The sequence below is a fragment of the Pseudophryne corroboree genome, chromosome 7, assembly GCF_028390025.1.
Source record: "Pseudophryne corroboree isolate aPseCor3 chromosome 7, aPseCor3.hap2, whole genome shotgun sequence".
Taxonomy (NCBI): domain Eukaryota; kingdom Metazoa; phylum Chordata; class Amphibia; order Anura; family Myobatrachidae; genus Pseudophryne; species Pseudophryne corroboree.
This window is the reverse complement of record NC_086450.1, coordinates 178415097-178442845: the sequence shown is the minus strand read 5'-3', so window position 1 is coordinate 178442845 and position 27749 is coordinate 178415097. Positions and strand designations below refer to the sequence as shown.

The window sequence follows — 27749 nt, the reverse complement described above, 5'->3', positions numbered from 1 at the left end:
TCCAGGGCAGATCAGTCACATAATGGCTGAAACGTCATACTTACCGGACTGGTTTCTTCTGCACTTTCTGGGGGTCTGGTGGGGTGTAGGGGATGATCTTGGGCTCAAAGTTTTCATTGGTGTCGATCCCAGCAGCCACCGAATTGGGTTTCCTCGCAACACTTAAATCATGCCCGGAGTCAGTGAGCACCCCAGCACTCCCAGGTAGTCTTGGCCCACTACCACAGGGCTCTTCCACCCAGGTTACACTGAGCAGGCTGAGCGTGAAGCCCAAAGATATGCCAACCACCACAGGGCCCACAGGCCGCAGCAAGGACAGGACCATGGACAGTCTCATTTCCACCTATACCAGGAGTCACCAACCAGCATCAAGGGCACCGGCCCACAAGTCTGCAGGCTTCACTTCCACAGTCACTGCGCCCAGGTCATCACCAGTCTGGGAAGCCAGCAAGGACGAGTAAAGGATAAGTATGAGAAAGTAAATGAAGAGAACAGAATGTAGAGGACAGGGATGTAGTAGCAGAAAGGATAGGGATGTTGTAGTAGTAGCAGAAGAGAAGTACTTTGGTATGCAGCAGCAGAGGATTGAAGGAATGTAGTGGTGGAGGATAAGAGACCTATTAATAGCAGAAAGATAAAGATGCAGTAAAGAATAGAAATGTGAATGGTGACAGTGATGTTTTAGTGGTGAATATAGCAATAGTAGCAGCAGCAGGGGATACCAAGGATGTAGTGCAGGATAAGGATCTAGTAGCAGCAGAGCATATCAGCAATGTAGTGGTTGAGGATAATGATGTAGTAGCAGATGAGTATAAGTATGTAGTAGCAGAGAGTAGTAAGGATGGATAGTAGCAGATGAGTATAAGGATACAGTAGCAGGGGAGGATAAGTATGTAGTAGAAGAGAGTAGTAGGGATGTATAGTAGCAGTTGAGTATGTAGTAGCAGAGAGTAGTAGGGATGTATAGTAGCAGTTGAGTATGTAGTAGCAGAGATTAGTAGGAATATATAGTAGCAGAGAGTACTAGGGATGTACAGTAGCAGGTGGGATAAGTATGTAGTACCAGAAAGTAGTATGGATATATATAGTAGCAGGGGAGTATAAGGATGCAGTAACAGAGGACAGCAGAGGTGTAGTAGCAGAGGAGGGTAGAGATGATTGGGCTGCAGCGGGTGAAGGCAAGGATGTGGGTCAGGGCTCCTCTCTCTCTCTCCCGTACGTCCCTCAGCAGCTTCCCACGGAGGCACAGTGTGGGTCAGGAGCACCCTCTGCTATCTCCGCACGTCCCAGAGACCGGTCCCCGTGTTCCATTCACTCCTCTTCCTCCTCCTCTAATACCAGCTCCCAGCAACCGCCTGACGTGTCACCTTCCCGACCCGCCCCTTCCCGGGTACGTCACTGCCTCCAGCCTTACGTCACGCTCTAATCACGCCCCTACTAGCTTATTACGAGGCTTAGAACGCAGAGACAGGAAGAGTGGCGTCCCTGGGAGCCGGCATATGATTGGCTGAGTGAAGAGGGCGTGGTCCCAACATAAATTCTTTGCAATAATACAGTGATTACATGATATCGCCACAGAATAATAATAAGACACGAGATCAATGTGTGTGACTCTCTGCTATGTTTTGCTGTGTCGTGTTCACTTAGACTCTCACGCGTTACCACCTGCAGTACAAGCTGCAAACTAAGAGGGTCTAATAATTACTAAGCCTTGGATGGCGATAAAGTGGACGGAGATAAATGAGAAGCCAATCGGCTCCTAACTGACATGTCACAGGCTGGGTTTGAAAAATGACAGTTAGGAGCTGATTGGCTGGTACTTGACCTCCGTCTACTTTATCTCCATCCAAGGTTTAGTAAATAGACCCAGGCTTGGACTGGCCCATAGGGGGCAGGAGAAACCACCGGTGGGCCCCTCTGCCTGGGGCCCCCACCTCCTGCTCCAAGGATCAGGTTCCAGGCTGTGCACTTGAATTATACATTGTACATATGTTACCTTATTCTGAATACTGGACTATGGTGTATTTTCTACAGTGCATTGCTGTTATTAATCTGGCACATCATTGATGCAGCAGCTTAATTTACTGTATATATTTATGAATGGGCCCAGACGTTGCACTCGCTAATGGTTAGTCAAACCAGAGCCGGCCCTAACCAATATGATGCCCTAGGCAAGATTTTGGCTGCTGCCCCCTAGCACCACCGCTAGTTCAGCCTATGACTCTGCACCCCTTTCCCAGCACCGTCACCCTTCACCCATAGAAGTCCTTATTTTGGTGTTCCTACTACCTAGATTTTAAATAGGAACAGTGCGTCCAAAAAGGGGTGTGTTTTTGCTGGCAAGGGGCATGGCCACGCAATAGTACCCCTAATTGAAATTACGCTACACAGTACTACAACTTTATTATCACACTGTATTGCTCTTTATTTACATTACACCACACAGTGGTGCCCTTTCTATACATAACACCACACAGTAGAGCACCTTATACACATAATGCCACACATTAGTATGCCTTTATACACATAATACCACACAGTAATGACCCTTACACATAACACACATTATTAATGTCCTTATAAACATAATGCACCTTACACATTATGCCAACCTTTATTAATGCCCTTATACACATAATGTCCCTTACACATATGCCGCAATTATTAGTGCCCTTATACATATAATGACACACATAATGCCCTTACACATATACTGCACATCATTAATGCTCTTATACACATAATCACACACATAGTGCTCCTTACACATATGCCGAATACTATTGCACAACCAACCCACTCACACACAGTACTCACACGGCCGTTTACACTGTGACCTCTGCCTCTGCTTGGATACAGATGTGTCCTCATAAATCTTGCCTCAATACACCATGCAGCAGGAGATGCCTGGCGTGGGTCAGCTGGCAGCTCTGATAACGTTGAGTGCCTTTTTTTTAATGAAAATGCATCTTATTTGCATTGCTATGTGCCTAGGATACACAAGCAACTTCTGCTGTTTAAAATGATATGCGGCATGCTTATATTCTGTGTGCGACTGTGGCTGTATCTGCATACGAAATGCTACACACAGAATATAGGCATGCAGCATATCATTTTAATCAGCAGAAGCTGCTGGTGCCCCTAGGCATTTGCCTAGTTTGCCTATGCCTAGGGCCGGCGCTGAGTCAAACCGATGAGGTGGCAGCCCACACCCCGTCTGCAGACTGGCCACACCACTAACATGGGCCCCTACCACTGGGTGCTGGTCTCGAGTCGCACTGTATGTGGCTGCAGCTCTGTCTCACCTTGTATCAGCTTATATGTAGTGTGACCCTAGAGATAACGGTCCTTACTATAGCATTGGGCACGTTACTGTTATTTATTATTCCTTGTAATGCCGCTCAGCCACAAATAAGCAGCTGATACGTGACAAGTGCATGTCTGTGCCTCTCTCCGCCTGTGCATGTAACTAGAACTATGGGGCAGATGTATTAACCTGGAGAATGCATAAGGAAGTGATAAACCAGTGATAAGTGCAAGGTAATAAACTTACCAGCAAATCAACTCCAATATGCAAATTGACAGGAGCTGACTGGCTGGTGCGTTTATCACCTTGCACTTATCACTGGTTTATCACTTCTTTATGCCTTCTCCAGGTTTATACATCTGCCCCTATGTGAATGGATTATTAGTATAATGTGATTTATCAAATGCAAAGTTGATCATGTAAGTCTGGCTAATTACTCTAGCCTGTGACTCCTGAGGAGAGAGACAGGGTCCCTGCCTATCACTTTCTAGCACTGTGATCTGTATCTTATTGTGTTCCAGTGACATTGTTCACATCATTCAAAGCCTATTGTTAATATAAAAAAAAGTGACAAACAGTAATACTATGACTGCCTTGGAAAACAATATATGTGCTAATTGGAGATTCATTGTGTCGCCTTGATGCCAGTAAACACTCTCCTGTGATACAGGGGTAATAACTCTCCTGGAGAAGAAGGAGATAAAACAGGACAGGCCAGCAGGACATGCTAACTGATATGATAACGGTCTGTCCTCTCCGGCATATGTACCAATTGAAGAGCGATAAAGTACCAACCAATCATCTCCTGTCATTTCTCAAACATATGCCCTTATTTATCAATGATTGATACATTCCACTGTGAGTGATAAATTGCAACAGCCAATCCGCTCCTGTCATTTTTCAAACTAAGGGGTCTATTCATGAAGCAGTGAAAAGAGTGAAGTGAGCCTGTGGAGTAGTTATCCATGGCAACCAATCAGCTGCTCCGTACAATTGTATAGCATGCAAATGATAAATGTTACTTCAATGCTGATTGGTTGCCATGGGCAACTACTCCACTGACTCACTTCTCCACACTTTTTACTGCTTCATGAATAGACCAGTCTGTAACATGGCAGGTAGGAGCTGATTGGCTGGTGCAATTTATCACTCACAGTGAAATGTATCACTCATTGATAAATAAGGGCATTAGCCTGTAAACCAGTGATTTTCAACCCTTTTTTTACTCGCGGCACACCGAACAATATTTTAAAATTGCCAAGGCACACCATCAGTTACCCACAGAAAAAAAAAACCACACATTGGCCCTCATAGTAAAAAAAAAATCCACACATACATTGGCCTACACATGAAAAACAATCACATTGCTCACCACATAAATCCTATTGCTCCCCACATGAATTATTCACATTGTTCCCCCCCATAAATCCTTATTCTCCCCACATAAATCATATTGCTCCCCACAGGAGAACACCCCCCCCCCCCCCCAGATATTAACCCCTACTGGTCAGCTGTCCTACTCCCTGTCCCTCAGTCCTCAGTGGCGGGGGTTGTTCATAGTGGATTGCTGCGAATACTGAGCAGCGGGCGGTCGGCCAGGTGTGGATGTGGGCAAGGAAACCTTTGTATGCAGGCGGGAACTGGAAGATGTGTATGCAGGCGGGCGGTCTGGCTGTATGGTGAGACGCGGCGGCCGTGACCTATGATATCACACCGCCACGTCTTCAAGGCATACGTCACGGCCGGGACACGACTGATCCTCTAAGAAGAGCCGGGGCCAACAGTTCACTCTGAAGGTGCAGGAAGCTGCTCTGGCTCCGCGGCACACCTTGCAACTGGTCGCGGCACACTAGTGTGCCATGCCACACTGGTTGAAAAAGCCTGCTGTAAACTGTCAGAAGAGCTGATTGGTTGGTGCTTTATCTCTGTCCACTTTATCTCTAGGCAAGCTTTGATACATATGCTCCATAATGCCATTGTCTCTGTATATTAGATTAGAGTAGTCTTTGTGTAAAGGTGTGTACACATGGTGAGATCCCTGCTATGTTCGATTTTGACTATGCGATTTCCCTTGTACTCCCCCAGAGCCCAGATAGTACAGATTTTGACTATCTGTGCTTGAGATTTTGTCTATGTACGATTTTTACTAAGTGCTAGTTTTGACTATACTTTGTACTAGATTGTACACTATATAGTCAAGATTGACTTGCCTGCACAGTCTATCTAGCCTGGTATCCGTTCACATGGTCGAACATGTTATGGTCGACAGTCATTAGGTCGACCACTTTTGGTCGACATTGACATGGTCGACATGGACACATGGTCGACACATGAAAGATCGACACATGAAAAGGTCGACATGAGTTTTTTTTCTTTTTTTTTCTTTTGGGGAACTTTTCCATACTTTACGATCCACGTGGACTACGATTGGAACGGTAATCTGTGCCGAGCGAAGCGGTAGCGGAGCGAAGGCACCATGCCCGAAGCATGGCGAGCGAAGCGAGCCATGCGAGGGGACGCGGTGCACTAATTGGGGTTCCCAGTCACTTTATGCAAAAAACGACACAAAAAAAAAAAAGGTTTAAAAAACCCATGTCGACCTTTTCATGTGTCGACCATGTGTCCATGTCGACCAATAGTGGTCGACCTAATGACTGTCGACCATAACATGGTCGACCATTCATACCGGAACCAGCTAGCCTTACGATACCGACCCCACGGGAGCGTGCATCGGGATCGAATCTGTATCGCAAGCTGCCTAACACCTTGAGATATGCACTAACTGTTTATAAGATTTTGACTATATAGTCAAAATCTTACAGATTTATCTCACCGTGTGTACACACCTTAAGATTACAGAGTGATGAGCTACTGAGTCAGCCCTGTCAGGCATCGTCCTTTCAGCCCTATGTGGTGCCACTCGTGCTGTCTACACAAAGCCAGTCACAGACTGCAGTTTGAAGAACATGAATGGTGCATCCCGCATTGATCCCATATGTATGGTGGCTGCATTCACATTTCCCCAGGGGGTCCAGGTACGGATAAATGATTTTTAGAGCAGAAGAGGAGAGGTGTGTTCTTTAGAACATTAAGGGGACTGGACTGCCCAAGATGGGACACGAGGGCTCTGCCAATTGTAAGATATGGAGATAAAGATCTCCACAGATTTCTATTAAGATGTTTAACATCAGAATCATCCCTTTGTCTAGCTCCCTTATCTCTGTGTGCTATGTACTACTTGAAGAGCTGAGAGGCTCCCTGCTGGATATCTAAACACACTTACTGCCATGTTGTCTGGCCAAGACTAGGATCAATAAACACCCTGACCTGTGATCAAAGGCTTATACTAAATACAGTATTATAGAATTTATAGAAATTACCGGTACGTTTAAGAGAGGGCTCCATCTCACATGCTGTAAATGTCTAGGATATGTCCGATGCAAGGAGAACTACCTTACCATTTGTTTATTTAATGTGCCCCTGGTCTAAGACTATTGCCCCCACATATTATATTTATATAGTTGCCTTCTGGCTCCCACTACCTTTACGTATACTTGATTTGCACAAAAAACTACAAGTCCCATAAATCGCCGAAACTTCTTGTGCCTATTGAGACTACATATCCCGGCATGCTCCGCGCGCTGTATCCCGGGGGCGGGGAGCTGCGGCACCGGCGTTGACACTGTGTTAGTATGTTATATATATTAGATTGTGCAGGACAGACAGTAATACATATATACATGCTGATGGGAGTCACGCTAGCTGTTTTGGAAAAGTAATGTAATACATTTGAGATAATTTCATTAGAGACTGGCAACTCACGCTAAATATTTACATACAGCAATTAAAAACGGGATTGGGTTAAAAATAACCGGAACGCCGGAGTCGGCCTACTGCCTGTAGCAATCAGTCTGTCACTCTGGAGCTTTTCACCGGTTACACGGAGATGGAGAGATTACTGTATGGTGTAAAAACCGGAACGGGCAGGTCCATAGGGGAGACTGTAATCTCTCCCTCCCTGGTGACATTTGAGCAGCCCCCCCCCACTACAAACTCCAGATTGGCAGTGTGCTGTAGGAGATTCCCAAACTCACTCCTCAAGGATCACCAAATAGTCCAGGTTTTAAGGCTGATCATACTTGCGCACAGATGGTATAATCATCTATGCTTAAGTATTGCTGTCCTTAAAAGGCAACCTGTAGCTATCAGTGGGGAACTACAAGTCTCAGCAATTCCTGACATCCTTTGTTACACTATGTAGCTATGCCAAAGGCCACATTGGGATTTGTAATTAATCCACATCTGGATAAAGAATTGCCTAAACCTGGTGTAATACTTTAATAACTGATTATGAACGATTTTAATGACAGTGCACATCAAGCCTAAATGGTTTCTGTAAAATGAAAGCTCTGTTATGTTTTCGATTCGTGTACGAGACCTTTTAGAGCAAATCTCTATATAAATTATTATTACAATTAATAAATGCAGTACAATTATTTTAGTGAAAATTGTACAGAACATTTTCACACTATGAAATGGCCCAAAATGACAGGTGTACAAGCAATGTAAATAAGAAACTGATGCCATTTACTGTGTACTTCATGGGAAATGTCATAAACCTGCATCTTATCTCAGGCCAGTAACTTATCTCATGCCAGTAATAAGTGCTGATGAATGGACAAAATATAAAATATTAACCAGGTGCAATAATGTGTAATCAGTAGTGCAATGAAATGTTCCATACTTCAGAAACTTTTTATTGTAATCTTGCATAGTAAAAGAACATGAACTTTTTTAAATTTGATTGTGCTGGGGTCAATCTCACTATATATTCATGACATCTCCATTCACTGACTACCTGCATAACATTATGTACATTGAACACATTGTAGTGTACCAAGTATTAAAGCATATCTCCCAACATGACCTATTCCACTTTTCAGAGTTTCCAAAATTCCCAATTATTGCGCAACTGCAAACCAATATAAAAGCAAGTTTTTTTATCGAACAATATTAATACACAAAAAAATATCTGATCATAGATTAGTCAAAAAGCATTATGTCTGACATGGGAATATTGGTGTGGAACCACCACCCACTATAGTCACACAATTCATGTTCATTAAGGGCCCTGATTCCGAGTCGCATGTCATTTTGTTGTAGTTGATTTTAGCGGTCAGAGGTTCTATGCAACCATCCATCCCTATTCCAATTGGATGCATCTATGTGACTGTCCCCAACCTTCCCAGGGCAAGAGCAGCCATCATCACTAATAATGACCCTTACACCTACGAATGGTACTGAAAATAGCGTGATATCTGCAAGCGGTAAATTCAGAATAGGTTGTAACTCTGTCTACACATCCGCAGGATACGATTCCTATGTGAGCATTCCCAATTGCTAAACAGCAACTCTCATTCAACCATCGATGAGGTGCAACTAAGATGTATCTGACTTAGAATTGCTCGTAGATGCTCTAAGTTGCGTGTTTAGGCTGCAAGACATACACAGTTTGTTTAAAATCATGAGATGCAGCCATATTAAGAATTTGGTGCAACTGAAAATCAGGCCTTAAAGCTGCATTACCACCTAATTGTTACCATATGTTCTTTCTCCTCCCTAAACTGCAATCTCTGTGATTTTGGTTTCTGATTGATCTTCCTGCTCATAACTCCATTGTTTGCGTTTGGGAATGTGAGAAAAACCTCAGGGCCCTGGGAAAAATGGCTGATGCAACAGCCCCTGGGTTTCTGAGGCTGTTCCAAGTAAAGTAATATTTAACAATTGCGGGACTGCAGCTTTAAGGGGGTTGAGTAATTACTCTTGGGGAAGAAAGCAATATCTAGAGGCCCCAACAAAGTAACATGATCTGAGTCACATTTGTTTTTTAGCACCACAAAGAGTATTCACAGAAGTAGTATATATTAACTATGAAAGTTTTAAGACTGACTATCTTCTCTGTGGAACTTTAACAAATACCCTCTTGCGCTGTGATATAGATATGATATGGCTGAGAAATGCAATAAATCCAACTTTATATTTTTATATTTATAAAATTTATTTATATAGAAGAAAGAATTACTTCTCAAATGAAAAACAAGACCGGTCTTAATATAAAAAATATTATGCAATACTAAAAATGTATAATATAAGGAGGTGGATCTAAGCGAATTCTGTGCACAGAAATATATAATCGTATATGTAGATATAGCTCAGTCCATAAGTTCAATTCAATTGATAAAATCAATAGCAGCTGCTGATAGAACCCGTGTAGCAAAATAAGTATCCATATAAAGTCACGTTGTATCACAATTCCTTATTATGTTGCCACCTAGTATAAATGCTAAGGTGAGTGTAGACTGCTCCACACTGGATACCTGCAATACCTGCATTGATATTGGACCCGTATTCTGCTGCAGCTATTTGCCATCACCATCAGCTTGACCAAAACTGGGAGGAGAGAGACCGCGCATTAGTGCCTGCATGCGGCACGGAGAGGTGTGGACTCACAGAGCCTAGAAGTCGGGCAACATCGTTTACAGCAGGCGCCAGCTCAGGTGCCGCTTCCCGCAGCCAGAGACCACCTCGTCTTCTATTGGAACTCCCCCGTGCTGACACCGTTGGCGGAAGCCACACATAAGGCTCCAGTGTGGAGCAGTCTACACTCACCTTAGCATTTATACTAGGTGGCAACATAATAAGAAATTGTGATACAACGTGACTGTATATGGATACTTATTTTGCTACACGGGTTCTATCAGCAGCTGCTATTGATTTTATCAATTGATTTGAACTTATGGACAGCTATATCTACATATACGATTATATATTTCTGTGCACAGAATTCGCTTAGATCCACCTCCTTATATTATACATTTTTAGTATTGCATAATATTTCTCTATCGTCCTAGTGGATGCTGGGGTTCCTGAAAGGACCATGGGGAATAGCGGCTCCGCAGGAGACAGGGCACAAAAAGTAAAGCTTTTCCAGATCAGGTGGTGTGCACTGGCTCCTCCCCCTATGACCCTCCTCCAGACTCCAGTTAGATTTTTGTGCCCGGCCGAGAAGGGTGCAATTCTAGGTGGCTCTCATAAAGAGCTGCTTAGAGAAAGTTTAGCTTAGGTTTTTTATTTTACAGTGATTCCTGCTGGCAACAGGATCACTGCAACGAGGGACAGAGGGGAGAAGAAGTGAACTCACCTGCGTGCAGGATGGATTGGCTTCTTGGCTACTGGACATCAGCTCCAGAGGGACGATCACAGGTACAGCCTGGATGGTCACCGGAGCCGCGCCGCCGGCCCCCTTGCAGATGCTGAAGTAAGAAGAGGTCCAGAATCGGCGGCTGAAGACTCCTGCAGTCTTCTAAAGGTAGCGCACAGCACTGCAGCTGTGCGCCATTTTCCTCTCAGCACACTTCACACGCAGTCACTGAGGGTGCAGGGCGCTGGGGGGGGGCGCCCTGGGAGGCAAATGAAAACCTATTAAAAGGCTAAAAATACCTCACATATAGCCCCCAGAGGCTATATGGAGATATTTAACCCCTGCCTGGATTCACAAAATAGCGGGAGACGAGCCCGCCGGAAAAGGGGCGGGGCCTATCTCCTCAGCACACGGCGCCATTTCCTCTCACAGCTCCGCTGGTCAGGACGGCTCCCAGGTCTCTCCCCTGCACTGCACTACAGAAACAGGGTAAAACAGAGAGGGGGGGCAAATTTAATGGCAATATTTTGATATATATAAAGCAGCTATAAGGGAGCACTTATTATAAGGCTATCCCTGTCATATATAGCGCTTTTTTGGTGTGTGCTGGCAGACTCTCCCTCTGTCTCCCCAAAGGGCTAGTGGGTCCTGTCTTCGTGTAGAGCATTCCCTGTGTGTCTGCTGTGTGTCGGTACGTGTGTGTCGACATGTATGAGGACGATATTGGTGTGGAGGCGGAGCAATTGCCAAATATGGGGATGTCACCTCCTAGGGGGTCGACACCAGAATGGATGCCTTTATTTGTGGAATTACGGGATAGCGTCAACTCGCTTAAGCAGTCGTTTGACGACATGAGGCGGCCGGACAATCAATTAGTGCCTGTCCAGGCGCCTCAAACACCGTCAGGGGCTGTGAAACGCCCTTTGCCTCAGTCGGTCGACACAGACCCAGACACAGGCACTGATTCCAGTGGTGACGGTGACGAATCAACCGTATTTTCCAGTAGGGCCACACGTTATATGATTTTGGCAATGAAGGAGGCGTTACATTTAGCTGATACTACAGGTACCACTAAACAGGGTATTATGTGGGGTGTGAAAAAACTACCTATAGTTTTTCCTGAATCAGAAGAATTAAATGACGTGTGTGATGAAGCGTGGGTTGCCCCTGATAAAAAGCTGATAATTTCAAAGAAATTATTGGCATTATACCCTTTCCCGCCAGAGGTTAGGGAGCGCTGGGAAACACCTCCTAGGGTGGACAAGGCGCTAACACGCTTATCTAAACAAGTGGCGTTACCCTCTCCTGAGACGGCCGCACTTAAAGATCCATCAGATAGGAGGATGGAAAATATCCAAAAAAGTATATACACACATACAGGTGTTATACTACGACCAGCTATAGCGACTGCCTGGATGTGCAGTGCTGGGGTAGTTTGGTCAGAGTCCCTGATTGAAAATATTGATACCCTGGACAGGGACAATATTTTACTGTCGTTAGAACAAATAAAGGATGCATTTCTTTATATGCGTGATGCACAGAGGGATATCTGCACACTGGCATCACGGGTAAGTGCTATGTCCATTTCGGCCAGAAGAGCTTTATGGACGCGACAGTGGACAGGCGATGCGGATTCAAAACGGCATATGGAAGTTTTGCCGTATAAAGGGGAGGAGTTATTTGGAGTCGGTCTATCAGATTTGGTGGCCACGGCTACAGCCGGGAAATCCACCTTTCTACCTCAAGTCACTCCCCAACAGAAAAAGGCACCGACTTTTCAACCGCAGCCCTTTCGTTCCTTTAAAAATAAGAGAGCAAAGGGCTATTCATATCTGCCACGAGGCAGAGGTCGAGGGAAGAGACAGCAACAGGCAGCTCCTTCCCAGGAACAGAAGCCCTCCCCGGCTTCTACAAAAGCCTCAGCATGACGCTGGGGCTTCTCAAGCGGACTCGGGGACGGTGGGCGGTCGTCTCAAAAATTACAGCGCGCAGTGGGCTCACTCGCAGGTAGATCCCTGGATCCTGCAGATAATATCTCAGGGGTACAGGTTGGAATTAGAGACAGATCCACCTCGCCGTTTCCTGAAGTCTGCTTTACCAACGTCCCCCTCCGAAAGGGAGACGGTTTTGGAAGCCATTCACAAGCTGTACTCTCAGCAGGTGATAGTCAAGGTACCTCTTCTACAACAAGGGAAGGGGTATTATTCCACTCTATTTGTGGTACCGAAGCCGGATGGCTCGGTAAGGCCTATTCTAAATCTGAAGTCCTTGAACCTGTACATAAAGAAGTTCAAGTTCAAGATGGAGTCACTCAGAGCAGTGATAGCGAACCTGGAAGAAGGGGACTTTATGGTATCCTTGGACATCAAGGATGCGTATCTCCACGTTCCGATTTACCCCTCACACCAGGGGTACCTCAGGTTCGTTGTACAAAACTGTCACTATCAGTTTCAGACGCTGCCGTTTGGTTTGTCCACGGCACCTCGGGTCTTTACAAAGGTAATGGCCGAGATGATGATTCTTCTTCGAAGAAAAGGCGTATTAATTATCCCATACTTGGACGATCTCCTAATAAGGGCAAGGTCCAGAGAACAGCTAGAGATGGGATTAGCACTATCTCAAGAGGTGCTAAAGCAGCACGGATGGATTCTGAATATTCCAAAATCCCAATTAATGCCGACAACTCGTCTGCTGTTCCTAGGGATGATTCTGGACACGGTTCAGAAAAAGGTTTTTCTTCCCGAGGAAAAAGCCAAGGAGTTATCCGACCTGGTCAGGAACCTCCTAAAACCAGGAAAGGTGTCTGTACATCAATGCACAAGAGTCCTGGGAAAAATGGTGGCTTCTTACGAAGCAAATTCCATTCGGCAGATTCCATGCAAGAATTTTCCAAAGTGATCTGTTGGACAAATGGTCAGGGTCGCATCTTCAGATGCACCTGCGGATAACCCTGTCTCCAAGGACAAGGGTATCTCTTCTGTGGTGGTTGCAGAGGGCTCATCTATTGGAGGGCCGCAGATTCGGCATACAGGATTGGATCCTGGTGACCACGGACGCCAGCCTGAGAGGCTGGGGAGCAGTCACACAAGGAAGAAACTTCCAGGGAGTGTGGTCGAGCCTGGAAAAGTCTCTTCACATAAACATTCTGGAACTAAGAGCAATCTACAATGCTCTAAGCCAGGCGGAACCTCTGCTTCAAGGAAGACCGGTGTTGATCCAGTCGGACAACATCACGGCAGTCGCCCATGTAAACAGACAGGGCGGCACAAGAAGCAGGAGTGCAATGGCAGAAGCTGCCAGGATCCTTCGCTGGGCGGAGAATCACGTGATAGCACTGTCAGCAGTGTTCATCCCGGGCGTGGACAACTGGGAAGCAGACTTCCTCAGCAGACACGATCTTCACCCGGGAGAGTGGGGACTTCATCCAGAAGTTTTCCACATGCTAATAAACCGTTGGGAAATACCAATGGTGGACATGATGGCGTCTCGCCTCAACAAAAAACTGGACAGGTATTGCGCCAGGTCAAGAGATCCGCAGGCAATAGCTGTGGACGCGCTGGTAACACCTTGGGTGTACCAGTCGGTGTATGTGTTTCCTCCTCTGCCTCTCATACCAAAGGTATTGAGAATCATACGGCAAAGCGGAGTAAGAACGATACTAGTGGCTCCGGATTGGCCAAGAAGGTCTTGGTACCCGGAACTTCAAGAGATGGTCACGGACGATCCGTGGCCTCTACCTCTGAGAAGGGACCTGCTTCAACAGGGTCCCTGCCTCTTTCAAGACTTACCGCGGCTGCGTTTGACGGCATGGCGGTTGAACGCCAGATCCTAAAAGGAAAAGGCATTCCAGAAGAAGTCATTCCTACCTTGATTAAGGCAAGAAAGGAAGTCACCGCGAAGCATTATCACCGCATTTGGCGGAAATATGTTGCGTGGTGCGAGGATCGGAGTGCTCCGACGGAGGAATTTCAACTGGGTCGTTTCCTACATTTCCTGCAATCAGGATTGTCTATGGGTCTCAAATTGGGATCTATTAAGGTTCAAATTTCGGCCCTGTCAATATTCTTCCAAAAAGAATTGGCCTCAGTCCCTGAGGTCCAGACTTTTGTCAAAGGAGTACTGCATATACAGCCTCCTGTGGTGCCTCCGGTGGCACCGTGGGATCTAAATGTAGTTTTAGATTTCCTCAAATCCCATTGGTTTGAACCACTAAAAAATGTGGATTTGAAATATCTCACATGGAAAGTGACTATGTTACTGGCCCTGGCTTCCGCCAGGAGAGTATCTGAACTGGCGGCTTTATCTTATAAAAGCCCTTATTTAATTTTCCATTCGGATAGGGCAGAGCTGCGGACGCGTCCGCATTTTCTCCCTAAGGTGGTATCAGCGTTTCACCTGAACCAGCCTATTGTAGTGCCTGCGGCTACAAGCGACTTGGAGGACTCCAAGTTGTTGGACGTTGTCAGAGCTTTAAAAATATACATTTCAAGGACGGCTGGAGTCAGAAAATCTGACTCGCTGTTTATACTGTATGCACCCAACAAGTTGGGTGCGCCTGCTTCTAAGCAGTCGATTGCTCGTTGGATTTGTAACACAATTCAACTTGCACATTCTGTGGCAGGCCTGCCACAGCCTAAATCTGTTAAGGCCCATTCCACAAGGAAGGTGGGCTCATCTTGGGCGGCTGCCCGAGGGGTCTCGGCATTACAACTCTGCCGAGCAGCTACGTGGTCAGGGGAGAACACGTTTGTAAAATTCTACAAATTTGATACCCTGGCAAAAGAGGACCTGGAGTTCTCTCATTCGGTGCTGCAGAGTCATCCGCACTCTCCCGCCCGTTTGGGAGCTTTGGTATAATCCCCATGGTCCTTTCAGGAACCCCAGCATCCACTAGGACGATAGAGAAAATAAGAATTTACTTACCGATAATTCTATTTCTCGGAGTCCGTAGTGGATGCTGGGCGCCCATCCCCAGTGCGGATTATCTGCAATACTTGTACATAGTTATTGTTAACTAATTCGGGTTATTGTTTAGGGAGCCATCTTTCAGAGGCTCCTCTGTTATCATACTGTTAACTGGGTTTAGATCACAAGTTGTACGGTGTGATTGGTGTGACTGGTATGAGTCTTACCCGGGATTCAAAATCCTCCCTTATTGTGTACGCTCGTCCGGGCACAGTACCTAACTGGAGTCTGGAGGAGGGTCATAGGGGGAGGAGCCAGTGCACACCACCTGATCTGGAAAAGCTTTACTTTTTGTGCCCTGTCTCCTGCGGAGCCGCTATTCCCCATGGTCCTTTCAGGAACCCCAGCATCCACTACGGACTCCGAGAAATAGAATTATCGGTAAGTAAATTCTTATTTTTTTATATTAAGACCGGTCTTGTTTTTCATTTGAGAAGTAATTCTTTCTTCTATATAAATAAATTTTATAAATATAAAAATATAAAGTTGGATTTATTGCATTTCTCAGCCATATCATATCTATATTACAGCGCAAGAGGGTATTTGTTAAAGTTCTTTGGATATTTGCACTTGGGAATCCCAGTGTATATTTTTTGGCTTGTTGACCCCAAGTCAAGGACTCTCCTGCAGCTTATAAAAATAAAAATTGAATCTATATTTGCATTTTGGGTAAGTGATTACTAAGATTCGTTGGTGTTAAATTATCAGCGCCTGGTTCAAGTTTGTGTTCTTATCTTCCCTGTGGAACTACACATATTTTACACCTTCCTTTCTTCTTGGTATTTACTCAAGTCACATTAAGCAGGAGTTGAACTCGTCTTTCTCACGTTGAATATAATAGGCTCATTCTCTATTGCTACATATAAGAAAATGTTTCTGATTAAGGATAATGCATACAGATGTGTTCTCATACATATTGCCTCAGTACGCCACACAGTGGGAGATGCCTTGCACAAGTGAGCTGACAGGTCGAGTGCAACTTGATGTGACACGGCTCCCATTCACAGCATAGGGAGAGGCGCCGCAGGAGATAAGCTCATCTCCCAGCGCCGCCTCCACCCCGCCTCTGCTGCCCCCCCCCCCCGCTGCTATGGCAACCGACCCGGTATACTGCCGGGTCAGAAAGCCAGCAAAGCAGAGCAAATGTCGGATCCCACCCGGTAAGGACACATTTCTCTTCCCGGGTGGGATCCGGCATTTGTGATCTGAAAGCGGTTTACGATGCACAGGACTCTGCTGCTTAAAATGATATGCGGCATGCCTATATTCTTTGTGCGCTCATGGCTGTATCTCCATATGAAATGCTTTCTAGAAAAACACTGTAGTGTAGCATATTATATACAGATACAGGCGCTGTCGCACACAGAATATAGGCATGCCGCATATCATTTGAATCAGCATAATCTGCCTGTGCATCCTATTCGCATTGTTTTGTGAATAAGATGCATTTTAATGGAAAAAGTCCCACGTAAAGACGCTCAGTGCTACCGAGTTACACCACGGCATGGTGTGGCTAGAAGGGCTGTTTAACGCGCAGGGAGGCTAGCTGTCAGTGGACATATCTGTGCATCACTAATTTCTCTGACGTCCTAGTGGATGCTGGGAACTCCGTAAGGACCATGGGGAATAGACGGGCTCTGCAGGAGACTGGGCACTCTAAAAGAAAGATTAGGTACTATCTGGTGTGCACTGGCTCCTCCCTCTATGCCCCTCCTCCAGACCTCAGTTAGAATCTGTGCCCGGCCAGAGCTGGGTGCTCCTAGCGGGCTCTCCTGAGCTTGCTAGAAAAGAAAGTATTTGTTAGGTTTTTTATTTTCAGTGAGATCTGCTGGCAACAGACTCACTGCTACGTGGGACTGAGGGGAGAGAAGCAAACCTACCTGCGTGCAGCTAGCTTGTGCTTCTTAGGCTACTGGACACCATTAGCTCCAGAGGGTTCGAACACAGGGCCTGACCTCGATCGTCCGTTCCCGGAGCCGCGCCGCCGTCCCCCTTGCAGAGCCAGAAGACAAAAGAGGAACGATGAAATCGGCGGCAGAAGACTCCTGTCTTCATTAAGGTAGCGCACAGCACTGCAGCTGTGCGCCATTGCTCCCACAGCACACCACACACTCCGGTCACTGTAGGGTGCAGGGCGCTGAGGGGGGGGGGGGGGGGGGGGGGGCGCCCTGGGCAGCAATTTTAATACCTTTTGGCAAAAGAATACACATAATACAGCCAGTTAACTGTATATGTGTAAAAAACCCCACCATTAAGTTACAGAAAAAGCGGGACAGAAGCCCGCCGCTGAGGGGGCGGGGCCTTCTTCCTCAGCACACCAGCGCCATTTTCCCTTCACAGCTTCGCTGGAAGCACGCTCCCCAGGCTCTCCCCTGCAGTATCCAGGTACAAGACGGGTTAAAAAGAGAGGGGGGGGCACATAAATTTAGGTGCAAATCGATACAGACAAGCAGCTATTGGGAAAATCACTTATTAGCAGTGTAAATCCCTGTGTTATATAGCGCTGTGGTGTGTGCTGGCATACTCTCTCTCTGTCTCCCCAAAGGACTTTGTGGGGTCCTGTCCTCAGTCTGAGCATTCCCTGTGTGTGCGCGGTGTGTCGGTACGGCTGTGTCGACATGTTTGATGAGGAGGGTTATGTGGAGGCAGAGCAGGGGCAGATAAATGTGGCGTTGCCCCCGACGGGGCCGACACCTGATTGGATGGATATGTGGAAGGGCTTAACCGACACTGTCAACTCCTTACATAAAAGGTTCGATGACGCAGCAGCCTTGGGACAGCCGGGGTCTCAGCCCGCGCCTGCCCAGGCGACTCAGAAGCCGTCGGGGGCTCATAAACGCCCGCTAGCTCTGATGGTAGACACAGATGTCGACACGGAGTCTGACTCCAGTGTAGATGAGAATGAGACAAATGTACAGTCTACAAAAGCCATCCGATGCATGATTACTGCAATGAAAGATGTATTGCACATTTCTGATATTAACCCGGTTACCACCAAAAGGGGTATTATGTTTGGGGAGAAAAAGCAGCCAGTGACTTTTCCCCCATCTGATGAATTAAATGATTTGTGTGAAGAAGCGTGGAGTTCCCCTGATAAGAAACTAGTGATTTCTAAGAGGTTACTGATGGCGTACCCTTTCCCGCCAACGGATAGGTTACGTTGGGAAACATCCCCTAGGGTGGACAAGGCGCTAACACGCTTATCTAAAAGGGTGGCACTGCCGTCTCAGGATACGGCCGCCCTAAAGGATCCTGCGGATAGAAAGCAGGAAGCTATCCTGAAGTCTGTGTATACACACTCTGGTACTCTACTGAGACCTGCTATTGCTTCAGCCTGGATGTGTAGTGCTGCAGCAGCATGGACTGATACCCTGTCAGACAACATTGATTCCCTCGACAGGGATACTGTTTTGCTAACCATCGAACATATAAAAGACGTCGTCTTATATATGCGGGATGCACAGAGGGACATTTGCCTGCTGGCATCTAGAATTAATGCAATGTCCATTTCTGCCAGGAGAGTATTATGGACTCGGCAGTGGACTGGTGATGCTGATTCTAAAAAACACATGGAGGTTTTGCCTTATAAGGGTGAGGAATTGTTTGGGGATGGTCTCTCGGACCTCGTATCCACAGCAACTGCTGGGAAGTCGACTTTTTTACCTCAGGTTCCCTCACAGCCTAAGAAAGCACCGTATTATCAAATGCAGTCCTTTCGGCCTCAGAAAGGCAAGCGGGTCAGAGGAGCATCCTTTCTGGCCAGAGGCAAGGGTAGAGGAAAGAAGCTGCACCAGGCAGCCAGTTCCCAGGAACAAAAATCCTCCCCTGCTTCCACTAAGTCCGACGCATGACGTTGGGGCTCCACAGGCGGAGCCAGGTGCGGTGGGGGCGCGTCTCCGAAACTTCAGCAACCGGTGGGTTCGCTCACAAGTAGATCTCTGGGCTGTACTAATTGTATCTCAGGGATACAAGCTGGAGTTCGAGGCGACTCCCCCTCGCCGTTACCTCAAATCAGCCTTGCCAGCTGCTCCCAGGGAAAGGGAGGTAGTACTGGCGGCAATTCACAAGCTGTACCTCCAGCAGGTGATAATCAAGGTCCCCCTCCTTAAACAGGGCAGGGGTTACTATTCCACAATGTTTGTGGTACCGAAACCGGACGGTTCGGTTAGACCCATTCTGAATTTAAAATCCATGAACACTTATATAAAGAAGTTCAGGTTCAAAATGGAATCGCTCAGGGCGGTTATTGCAAGCCTGGAAGAGGGGGATTTTATGGTGTCGCGGGACATCAAGGATGCTTACTTGCATGTCCCCATTTACCCACCTCACCAGGACTACCTCAGGTTTGTGGTACAGGACTGTCATTACCAATTCCAGACGTTGCCGTTTGGTCTCTGCACGGCACCGGGAATATTTACCAAGGTAATGGCCGAAATGATGATACAGGTTTAGTCTCCCTTATCCAAAATGCTTGGGACCAGAGGTATTTTGGATATGGGATTTTTCCGTATTTTGGAATAATTGCATACCATAATGAGATATCATGGTGATGGGACCTAAGTCTAAGCACAGAATGCATTTATGTTACATATACACCTTATACACACAGCCTGAAGGTAATTTTAGCCAATATTTTTTATAACTTTGTGCATTAAACAAAGTGTGTGTACATTCACACATTTCATTTATGTTTCATATACACCTTATACACACACCCTGAAGGTCATTTAATACAATATTATTAATAACTGTGTGTATTAAACAAAGTCTGTGTACATTGAGCCATCAGAAAACAAAGGTTTCACTATCTCACTCTCACTCAAAAAAAGTCTGTATTTCGGAATATTCCGTATTTCGGAATATTTGGATATGGGATACTCAACCTGTACTCCTTCGGAAGAAGGGAGTTATAATTATCCCGTACTTGGACGATCTCCTCATAAATGCGAGGTCCAGAGAGCAGTTGTTGGTCAGCGTAGCACTCTCTCAGGAAGTGTTGCAACAGCACGGCTGGATTCTGAATACCCCAAAGTCGCAGCTGATTCCTGCGACGCGTCTGCTTTTCCTGGGCATGATTCTGGACAAGAACAGAAGAAGGTGTTTCTCCCGGTGGAGAAGGCCCAGGAATTGTCATCTCTGGTCAGGGACCTCCTGAAACCAAAACAGGTATCGGTGCATCACTGCACGCGAGTCCTGGGAAAGATGGTGGCTTCTTACGAAGCAATTCCCTTCGGCAGGTTCCATGCAAGGATCTTTCCGTGGGATCTGTTGGACAAATGGTCCGGATCGCATCTTCAGATGCATCGGTTGATCACCCTGTCCCCAAGGGCCAGGGTGTCTCTGCTGTGGTGGCTGCAGAGTGCTCATCTTCTCGAGGGCCGCAGGTTCGGCATACAGGACTGGGTCCTGGTGACCACGGATGCAAGCCTCCGAGGATGGGGGGCAGTCACTCAGGGAAGAAACTTCCAAGGACAGTGGTCAAGTCTGGAGACTTCACTACATATAAATATAACTAAGGGCCATTTACAACGCCCTGAGTCAAGCAGAGCCCCTGCTTCAAAACCACCCAGTACTGATTCAGTCAGACAACATCACGGCGGTGTCCCATGTAAACCGCCAAGGCGGCACAAGAAGCAGGATGGCAATGGCAGAAGCCACAAAGATTCTTCGATGGGCGGAGAATCACGTGCTAGCACTGGCAGCAGTGTTCATTCCGGGAGTGGACGACTGGGAAGCAGACTTCCTCAGCAGGCACGACCTCCACCCGGGAGAGTGGGGACTTCATCAAGAAGTCTTCACACAGATTGTAAATCGCTGAGAACTGCCACAGGTGGACATGATGGCGTCCCGCCTCAACAAAAAGCTAAAAAAATATTGCGCCAGGTCAAGGGACCCTCAGGCGATAGCTGTGGACGCACTAGTGACACCGTGGGTGTACCAGTCGGTTTATGTGTTCCCTCCTCTTCCTCTCATACCCAAGGTACTGAGGATAGTAAGAAAGAGAGGAGTAAAAACTATACTGATCGTTCCAGATTGGCCAAGAAGTACTTGGTACCCAGAACTACAAGAAATGATCTCAGAGGACCCATGGCCTCTGCCTCTCAGACAGGACCTGTTACAGCAGGGGCCCTGTCTGTTCCAAGACTTACCGCGGCTGCGTTTGACGGCATGGCGGTTGAACGCCGGATCCTAACGGAAAAGGGCATTCCAGATGAAGTGATTCCTACGCTGATAAAAGCTAGGAAGGATGTGACTGCCTGAAATTCAGATGTTTGTTAAGGGAGTGCTGCATATTCAGCCCCCTTTTGTGCCTCCAGTGGCACCTTAGGATCTTAACGTTGTGTTGTATTTCCTGAATTCACACTGGTTTGAGCCACTTAAAAACGTGGAGCTAAAGTATCTCACGTGGAAGGTGGTCATGCTGTTGGCCTTAGCTTCGGCTAGGCGTGGGTCAGAATTGGCGGCTTTGTCATGTAAAAGCTCGTATCTGATCTTCCATATGGACAGGGCAGAATTGAGGACTCGTCCCCAATTTCTCTCAAAGGTGGTATCAGCGTTTCATTTGAACCAACCTATTGTGGTGCCTGCGGCTACTCGGGACTTGGAGGATTCCAAGTTGCTGGACGTAGTCCGGGCTTTGAAAATTTATGTTTCCAGGACGGCTGGAGTCAGGAAAACTGACTCGCTATTTATCCTGCATGCACCCAACAAGCTGGGTGCTCCTGCTTCAAAGCAAACTATTGCTCGCTGGATCTGTTGCACGATTCAGCAGGCACATTCTGCGGCTGGACTGCCGCATCCTAAATCAGTGAAAGCCCATTCCACAAGGAAGGTGGCCTCCTCTTGGGCGGCTGCCCGAGGGGTCTCGGCTTTACAGCTTTGCCGAGCTGCTACTTGGTCGGGTTCAAACACATTTGCATAGTTCTACAAGTTTGATACCCTGGCTGAGGAGGACCTTGAGTTTGCTCATTCGGTGCTGCAGAGTCATCCGCACTCTCCCGCCCGTTTGGGAGCTTTGGTATAATCCCCATGGTCCTTACGGAGTTCCCAGCATCCACTAGGACGTCAGGGAAAATAAGAATTTACTCACCGGTAATTCTATTTCTCGTAGTCCGTAGTGGATGCTGGGCGCCCGTCCCAAGTGCGGACTCTCTGCAATACATGTATATAGTTATTGCTTCACTAAAGGGTTATTGTTATGAGCCATCCGTATAAGGAGGCCCCAGTTGTTGTTCATACTGTTAACTGGGTATGGTTATCACAAGTTGTACAGTGTGATTGGTGTGGCTGGTATGAGTCTTACCCTGGATTCCAAATCCTTTCCTTGTTGTGTCAGCTCTTCCGGGCACAGTTTCCCTAACTGAGGTCTCGAGGAGGGGCATAGAGGGAGGAGCCAGTGCACACCAGATAGTACCTAATCTTTCTTTTAGAGTGCCCAGTCTCCTGCGGAGCCCGTCTATTCCCCATGGTCCTTACGGAGTTCCCAGCATCCACTACGGACTACGAGAAATAGAATTAGTGGTGAGTAAATTCTTATTATCTACTTTCACAGGGGATGTAATAAAGATCCTGATGGTCAGAATCCCGTCAGAGGATGGTTAGACTGCGGTACGGGTGGGTTAGGGTTAGAATACTCACTGGAATTCGTCGGCACTGTGACAGGATTCTGACCGCCAGCATTTTGTACCCAACCCCTTTCACACAACTTAACAAAAACACAATGGAATACTTGCCTGGTCTCCTGGATAAGTAGTTAGCAAGTGTGGAATATTCAACGAGTTCGCAAAGTATTGAAAAGGTGTATGTTGCTACTGGCTTCCCTTTCAGGTTGTACATAGATCTAATTTATATAGGACACAATGAAGGGTATTCATTTATATATCTGTTTTTGAGTGCACATTCTTTGCAGGATTTTCAGCTGTTAAGCTGTGTGCACATGGCGCGATGCGCTGTTTGTCCGACACTGACTATTCGACGGGGCCGGAGCCCGACCCTGCCAATATAGTCAATGTTGGACTACCTGTGCAGTCTATTTTTTCTTGCGATGCCGATCCCGTGGGACCGCGCATCGGCATCGCAAGCTGTGTACACATGGTGCAATATGCACTAACTTTCCTTACGAATTTGACTATATAGTCAAAATCGTAAGGAAAGTCAAGTGCATATTGCACCGTGTGTACACACCTTAAGTCACTATCTCTAGTTTTGTTAATTGTTTTTAAACTCTGAGAAATGAAAGAAACTTTGTATCTTGTGCAGGAATCTGTGTACTCATAGAACTCCATTTCAAGGTCTCATGTATCAGACTATTTACGTATGCACTTGTCATACAGGTCTTTGGGAAGACACAATGCCATAGAAAGAGAAAGTCTACATTTGTAAGAAACTGGTTCCACAGACGCTGCAACTGTCATCATGGTAGAGATCTTCCACATGATAATGTGTTTCCAAGGACCCTGCACTTATGTGTGAATAATAAGTGGTTTAACGTAATTAGCAGATTGGATAGAAATGAAAGAAAAATAATAGTGATGTCTAGAAATACAAGGTAAGGTAATTTATTTATATTTACAATTCAGAGAACAGGTTTTGTCTTTAGCTTTCTCTGGATCATGTCACATAGTTCATTTTTATAGTTAATGAAACGTTGTAGGAATAGATTGTATGTAAACAGTTCATTTTCATTCTGATTTTAAAGTGATGCTTTGTTTTGGGGCCTAACCCTTATTCTGCCTAGGCCCTAAACCAGCCAAAATCCATCCAAACCACCTTCACATTCAGACAACAAAACTGCAGTCACTTTCCGATTAGCCTCTTCCTGTTCAGCGTCCGCAGATAGGGTCTGTTAGGAATTATGCGTGTGGCAGAGCTGGAGATCATATTTGAATAACAAAACAGTTTTTTTCCACAGGTGCCCTTACAAAATGACTTATGTACTGATCATTAATAGTGTAGTGTAGTGTGTGCGGGAATTGGGTGCAAGGTTAGGGGTAGTATAGTGTAGTGTGTGCAGGGTGAGTGGTAGTGTGTGCAGGGAGTGGGTACAAGGTTAGGGGTAGTGTAGTGCAGTATGTGCAGGGTGTGCGGTAGTGTGTGAGGGGATTGGGTGCAAGGTTAGGGGTAGTGTAGTGTGTGCAGGGTGAGCGGTAGTGTGTGCGGGGAGTGGGTACAGGGTTAGGGGTAGTGTAGTGTAGTGTGTGCAGGGTGAGCGGTAGTGTGTGCGGCGATTGGGTGCAGGGTTAGGGGTAGTGTAGTGTGTGCAGGGTGAGCGGTAATGTGTGCGAGGATTGGGTGCAGGGTTAGGGGTAGTGTAGTGTAGTGTGTGCAGGGTGAGCGGTAGTGTGTGCGTGGATTGCGTGCAGGGCTAGGGGTAGTGTAGTGTGTGCAGGGTGAGCGGTAGTGTGTGCGGGGAGTGTGTACAGGGTTAGGGGTAGTGTAGTGTGTGCAGGGTGAGCGGTAGTGTGTGCGGGGATTGGGTGCAGGGTTAGGGGTAGTGTAGTGTGTGCAGGGTGAGCGGTAGTGTGTGCGGGGAGTGTGTACAGGGTTAGGGGTAGTGTAGTGTGTGCAGGGTGAGCGGTAGTGTGTGCGGGGAGTGGGTACAGGGTTAGGGGTAGTGTAGTGTAGTGTGTGCAGGGTGAGCGGTAGTGTGTGCGGGGATTGGGTGCAGGGTTAGGGGTAGTGTAGTGTGTGCAGGGTGAGCGGTAATGTGTGCGAGGATTGGGTGCAGGGTTAGGGGTAGTGTAGTGTAGTGTGTGCAGGGTGAGCTGTAGTGTGTGCGTGGATTGCGTGCAGGGCTAGGGGTAGTGTAGTGTGTGCAGGGTGAGCGGTAGTGTGTGCGGGGAGTGTGTACAGGGTTAGGGGTGGTGTAGTGTAGTGTGTGCAGGGTGAGCGGTAGTGTGTGCGGGGATTGGGTGCAGGGTTAGGGGTGGTGTAGTGTAGTGTGTGCAGGGTGAGCGGTAGTGTGTGCGGGGATTGGGTGCAGGGTTAGGGGTAGTGTAGTGGTGGGTTCAGGGTGAGCGGTAGTGTGTGCGGGGATTGGGTGCAGGTATAGGGGTAGTACCCGTCTTGTGCCCGGCCGGTCCCTGGTAGCTGTCTCTGCTGTCTGCGACGCTGTAGAGAAGAACTGGAGGAGGATGCAGCACTTCAGAAGGTGAGTAATTGGACTAATTAAGCTAACTGGAAACTTCCTATTGCTTAATTAATCCATGGGGGAGGGGAGGAAGGGGGCAGCACAGCAGTTCCAGAGCTATTCACGACCATTTTTCCTAAAAATATGGATTTTACAAAAAAATTGGTCATGCTGTGGGACTGTGAGAACAAAAATTCCCCGGCACCAAAAAACCCCAAAAACCCTGCACCCATCTGAATAACAATAAATATTGCACTCTTGGGGAAAAACCCGCAGTTCTCGTACGTAATTGAATATGCCCCATAACTTCGGCCACAGAGTCCTGCAGATACAGTTACAGACAATGAAGGCTTGCAGTATGAGGGGATGTCTTAGATCTGTTTCCTACCGTTGAGGGGCTTCTTGTACATAAGAGTCTGCTTTAATCTGTCCATTTTTGAGCCCCACATGAAGTAAACCAATGTCCTTGTGATGTCTCTGCAGAATAAACAAGAGGTGGTCACTCTTAAGCCATGTACTGCATAGTGCAAAGAATCTTTGGACCAGTGCTGTTCCTTCAATAATAAGGTTCCTGGGGCTCCACAGTCCAATTTCCTATCTAACTTTAGCCAGTCTTTCATCCCAACATATTAGGACTGTGCTTCCTCCACTGAAACAGACTCCCAGGATGTTAAGGATGTCTGATATGATCTTGAAGGGATCAAGAAATGCTGATCTGCCCAGAAGACTGTGACATCATCCATGTACAGTGAATCCTTGGCCTGCCTTTAGTCCTGGTGCAATGATCCATCCCTCTGATCTCTGGGTGTCTGATGCATGCAGCAAAGTGTACTATACAACAAAGACAAAAGGTGCAAAAAGGACAGCCTTGTCTGACCCCAGATAGCATATGGAATGTGTCCGTTTTCCATCCATTCACCATCTCCAAAATGTTAATGCCAGGGTACATCAGGTTAACATGTGAACAAAATATTTCTGTCAAATTTACAAAGGTGTGTTAGGCGCTGGTAATAGGTAATCATTTTTCTATAATGATCAGGTTGAATACAGTATGTTAAAGCAGCAAACACCTGTAGTGTGTCTGTGGATACACCCTGACTAAGGGGGTAATTCTGAGCTGATCGCACGCTGCTGTTCATGGCAGCACAGCGATCAGGTCAGAAGTGCGCATGTGCCGCCGCATGCCAGACAACCGACGGCTGTCGTAGCCCAGCGATCGCCTCTGCCTGATTGACAGGCAGAGGCAGTCGCTGGGCGGGAGGGGGCGGAATGGCGGCATTTGACCGCTTGTGGGTGCGGTCCGGCCAACGCAGGCATGGCCGGACCGTGCAGAGGGGGGCAGGCTGCAGCGGCTGCATGACGTCACACATCACAACGACGAGTAACTCCCCTCCAGCACGCAGGAGCTGCGCTGGCTGGGAATTACTCTTCAAGTACAAAAGCATTGCCGTTGTGCAATGTTTTTGTGCTTGTGCGGTGGGGCTGGGCCTGAAATGCGGGGCGGACTAGCCCTGTACTGGGCGTCCTCCCGCATGTCAGTGTGGATTATCGTAGCTGCTAAATTTAGCACAGCTACGATCAGGTCTGAATCTCCCCTTAAAAACAAGGCCAATCTCCGATTAGACCTTGATCACAAAATTAAAAAACATAAGGAGTGTTGCTCTAATGAACCAAGACTCTATGGGGTATATGCAATTCCGGGCGAATTGCGGCAATTTTTCGCCCGTTTTGAAATTCGACACAATTCGACCGTCGAATTCCGGCCGGTGGGTGCCGGAATTCGACATATTCAATAAAAAACGGATTAGACAGTGCCGCTATTGAAAAACAGACCAATTGACGGATTTTGAATCGACTTTTCAGATGGTACAAAAAACGGTAAAAAACCCGAAAAAAAATTGCGTGGGGTCCCCCCTCCTAAGCATAACCAGCCTCGGGCTCTTTGAGCCGGTCCTGGTTGCAAAAATACGGGGGGAAAAATGACAGGGGATCCCCCGTATTTTAACAACCAGCACCGGGCTCTGCGCCTGGTCCTGGTGCAAAAAATACGGGGGACAAAAAGAGTAGGGGTCCCCCGTATTTTTTGTACCAGCACCGGGCTCCACTAGCTGGACAGATAATGCCACAGCCGGGGACACTTTTATACC

General features: G+C 47.0%; 2 protein-coding genes across 6 annotated transcripts in view; one reads left to right on the top strand and one right to left on the bottom strand.

The window, feature by feature from the left end:
- CHPF (chondroitin polymerizing factor) overlaps nt 1-7215 on the bottom strand; it is a 63932-nt gene extending 56717 nt beyond the window's left edge. Inside the window, exon 1 of one of the 3 annotated variants that reach the window (XM_063933808.1) lies at nt 7130-7215. Coding sequence is in view for 1 of the 3 variants with exons in the window: in XM_063933806.1 (XP_063789876.1) it covers nt 45-337 (293 nt within the window). In the remaining 2 variants the exon portion in view is untranslated. Of the gene's footprint in view, nt 1-44; nt 1395-6687; nt 6789-7129 lie in introns of those variants that run through there. The other 2 variants (XM_063933807.1, XM_063933806.1) reach the window with 2 other exon arrangements.
- The window catches only part of LOC134944887 (peroxisomal N(1)-acetyl-spermine/spermidine oxidase-like), a 108024-nt gene continuing 87202 nt past the window's right edge, over nt 6928-27749 (top strand). For 2 of the 3 annotated variants that reach the window (XM_063933811.1, XM_063933809.1), the window contains exons 1-2: nt 6928-6993; nt 23807-24021. The gene's annotated coding sequence lies outside the window, so the exon portion shown is untranslated. Of the gene's footprint in view, nt 6994-7023; nt 7083-23806; nt 24022-27749 lie in introns of those variants that run through there. The other variant, XM_063933810.1, reaches the window with a different exon arrangement.